This window comes from Morus notabilis, unplaced genomic scaffold, assembly GCF_000414095.1.
Source record: "Morus notabilis unplaced genomic scaffold, ASM41409v2 Scaffold2060, whole genome shotgun sequence".
Taxonomy (NCBI): Eukaryota; Viridiplantae; Streptophyta; class Magnoliopsida; order Rosales; family Moraceae; genus Morus; species Morus notabilis.
The window spans coordinates 78,527-82,255 of NW_010361108.1; the positions used below are offsets into that span (position 1 = coordinate 78,527).

The 3,729-nt window shown below is 30.5% G+C and overlaps 1 protein-coding gene across 1 annotated transcript; it reads right to left on the reverse strand.

Moving 5' to 3' along the window:
* Positions 1-1,640: 1,640 nt before the first annotated feature.
* LOC21385974 (equilibrative nucleotide transporter 3) lies at positions 1,641-3,311 on the reverse strand (the record flags this gene model as incomplete). Its single annotated transcript, XM_010098499.2, has 5 exons — positions 1,641-2,259; positions 2,341-2,599; positions 2,692-2,831; positions 2,922-3,097; positions 3,206-3,311. Coding segments are annotated over 5 exons (792 nt in total), but the record flags the coding sequence as incomplete, so codon positions are not given.
* Positions 3,312-3,729: the final 418 nt, after the last annotated feature.

Consider the following 3,729-nt stretch of genomic DNA (forward strand, 5'->3'; position numbering starts at 1 on the left):
CAAAAATTTTTTTTTTTTTTTTTTTTTTTTAAATACAACCTACCATTTTTCTTGTTGATGGCATACATGTCAATTGGTACTTTATTTTCTCTTTTTTTTTCCTTTACATAAAGTATCTTTAATAGAATGTTATAATTAATGTGTCAATTGATACATAAAACATTCTCTAATACAATACTATGTTGTGTTAAATTTTTCATATGTTATACAATTATCACCAAGTATAACATATGAGAAATTTAACATTTGATTGTTATTAGTTGAAATATTTACCTTTTCATTTAATCATTGTAACTTTGGCATTTTTTAATTATTTTAAAGAGAGATTATCTGGTATGTCTGGCGTACCGGTAGGCCAAATTTTTTAATCATTAGATCTGCATACTTTTTGACTTTTATGTTATTTTATGCAGATCCGATCGACAAAAATTTGGTCTACCGATATGTTGGCGTACCAGAGAATGTCCCTATTTTAAAATTAAAAGTTTACTTTTACAATTTTCAAACCTTTTAATGATTACTGAAAAAATTAGATTTAACATTTCAAATATCATTATGCATTAGAGCATCTTCAATGCAATGCTATAATTAATATGCCAATTACAAATTTAACATTTGAATGCAAAAAAACTCTCCGATGCAATGCTATTTGTTGTGCCAAATTTCTCATATGCTATATACTTTGTGGCAAATTTTTCACCAAGTATAACATATGAGAAATTTGACATTTGATTGTTATTGGTTAAAATTTTTACTTTTTCATGTAATCATTGCAACTTTTACATTTTTTAATTATTTTAAACATAAAAGCTTAATTTTACAACTTTCAAAACTTAATAATTATAGAAAAAAGTAAATTTAGCATTTCAAATAGCATTATGCATTGGAAAAAAATGAAAATAATATACCATATCACACTTTTTGATGGTAAATATACAATTGACATAAGCATTTGTATTAGAGATTATCTTAGAGCAACAATAAATATAATATATCATATTATACTTTTTCAAATAGCATTATGCATTAGAGTATTTTCAATGCAATGATATAATTAATGTGCTAATTACAAATTTAACATTTGAATGCAAAAAAAAAAAACTCTCCGATGCAATGCTATTTGTTGTGCCAAATTTCTCATATGCTATATACTTTGTGGCAAATTTTTCACCAAGTATAATATATGAGAAATTTGACATTTGATTGTTATTTGTTAAAATTTTTTCTTTTTCATATAATCAATGCAACTTTTATATTTTTTAATTATTTTAAAAATAAATGTTTATTTTTACAAAAACATAATATACTTTTAAGATGTTTTCAAATAGCAGAAGGCACCAAAACGATATTGTAGCTTTCTTTAATAATCAACACATGGAAGGACGAAATTTGTACACGATGATAGATTGGAGTTAATTTTGAAACTTTTTGAATGTCTGGAATCAAAATGGAATTCAATGTAAAGTTTAAGGACCATATTTTAGTTTAATCCTAATTTGATCTAAGGATTAATCTCATGCAAACGTAGAGGCATTTTAAGTTTTCTCCTTGAACTTTAAAATTTTTACTTTATCCTTTAATTTTAAAAAATAATGCAATCACATACTTTATGAAGAAAAAAAAATGCATTCAGATTGCCAACTCAAAATGGTTATGATCATAAGCCCCTGAACTTACAAAATGGTGAATGAAAAATAATTACACAAACTAACTTGTATATGAAATAATTAAACAAACTAGCTTGTTCGTGAGAAGTGTTTCAAAATCCGTGCTCTGCATATAGGAAATTACAAATTGCTTAATTCAAGTTTCAATTCAGCATATTTTTGTGCCTTGAACTTGAACACTGAATCCTTGTCCTAATTCATATCTACCCTTTTTCTAATCACAAGAGCACACGAAAATCATGTACCATACCCAACAGTTAATAAGGCTAAAAATATACACAGCAAGTTTCATCCTTGTAAAATCCAAACTATTTCCCCATTGATCACTTATTTTAATCTCTCATTGGTACTGGAAACAAACTATTTGCCCTATAAACGAAAAATCCCACTTATGTCGGAGAGCATGAAATCTTTATATTCATGTCAGTATTAAAAAAAAAAAAAAGAAAAAAAAGAAAAAGAAAAGATATAAGACTTCTCCTTAAAACGAGCGATTGCCTATGAGCCACAACCAATCAAGAGCAACACCAGAAAAGATACCTCCCAAAAGGAACACCACAAGGATATTACCCAAAGCATTTTGTTCAGGTCCCTGAAAAATTTTAGACCAAATCACAGTAATTAGCTTAAATTTAATAAAAGCATTAATAAACAAACTTTCAATTACACATACCTTGTAACCTTTAGGAGCTGCAGTGAGCACACAGACAGTGAGATAACCGTTGGTTAACCCCAAGAGGGAAGTGAGCATAATCATCCATCCTTGGTCAGCATATTTTGCTGTGAAGTAGAAAGCCGGGATGAACAAGAAACGAGCGATGATCGAAGTGAAAATTCCCTTCCTCGATTCGAGATTCAGACACTTCACAAGAGGAATGCATCTCCCAACAAGATCCAACAAATTGTACATGGCCATCAAAACGAGTGGATACCTGTCCATAATGCAAATACCATGGTGTAGTCAAAGTTAGCAAATGTTAAGATTTGTTTTATTTTTAACATCTGAGGGACAAAGTATTTTTACCATGTGCCCAATTGGTGATTTCCAGTGTTTTCATACAAGAAACCAGGGAAGATGGACAATGTTATCACATAAATCAAATACAAGCCAAGCGCGTAATCGATGTTCTCGAGGATTAGTTTCTTCTTGCTCATCCTTACAACCTGTTACGTGAGTTTTTAAAGAATTGAGTATCATCACGATTCTAGCATTGTAGAGTGAAAAAGATAGGCTGAAGAAAGTAGTGGCACTACCAGTTGGTCTGATTGTGTCTCAATGCCAACAGCGGCGAGGTCAGATGCCACGGTTTTGGATCCTTCTAAGGCTGCCTTCTTGCGGAAGTGTTTCACTATTGGCAATTTAGGGAAGACAAAGGCGTAGAGAAAGATGCAAATGAACTCGGAGAAGGCAGAGATGGCTAGAAACAATACTGCAAAAAGACGAAAAACAAGTAGCAGCTTAATTCGAAATGACTTCAATCATACAATTATACAAATTGTGACTACCTTGGTGAAAAAAAATTTACGTATGTACTTACAAGTGCCCTTGCGAAGACCATGATCAGTTTTGTCAAAGGCCGCTCTTGTGACTAGCCTCAGACCAGAGGTCAGGACACCTGATCCAGCCAAGCCAGCCATAAAGGACTGAAAAATGATAGAAAAGAGTCTCAAAATTAACCCGTACTAGGATTAGAGATATTAAAAAGGGATTATTGATGCAATCACGCCCTCTTCCCTCCTCAACAATAGCAGATTTTTTATTTTTTTATTTTTATTTTTTAAGAACCTGACGCAATTATATTTAAAGAATATATCAGTTTCACTTCCACCTGGACAAACCCAATGCTTTACAGTCCACTAATGCCTTATAATAAGGCCCCGTTCATTTTACTATTTGAGTTTAAAATTTGAATTTTATTACAGTAAAAAAGCTTTAAAAAACAGTAATATTTAACTTTTTTATTATAATAAAAAACTCTCATTTACATCTCAACTTAAATCAGCGAACTAAACGAACTCTAAAAAACTTGAGCACATTCTAGAAGAGAGAAAAAAAAAAAAA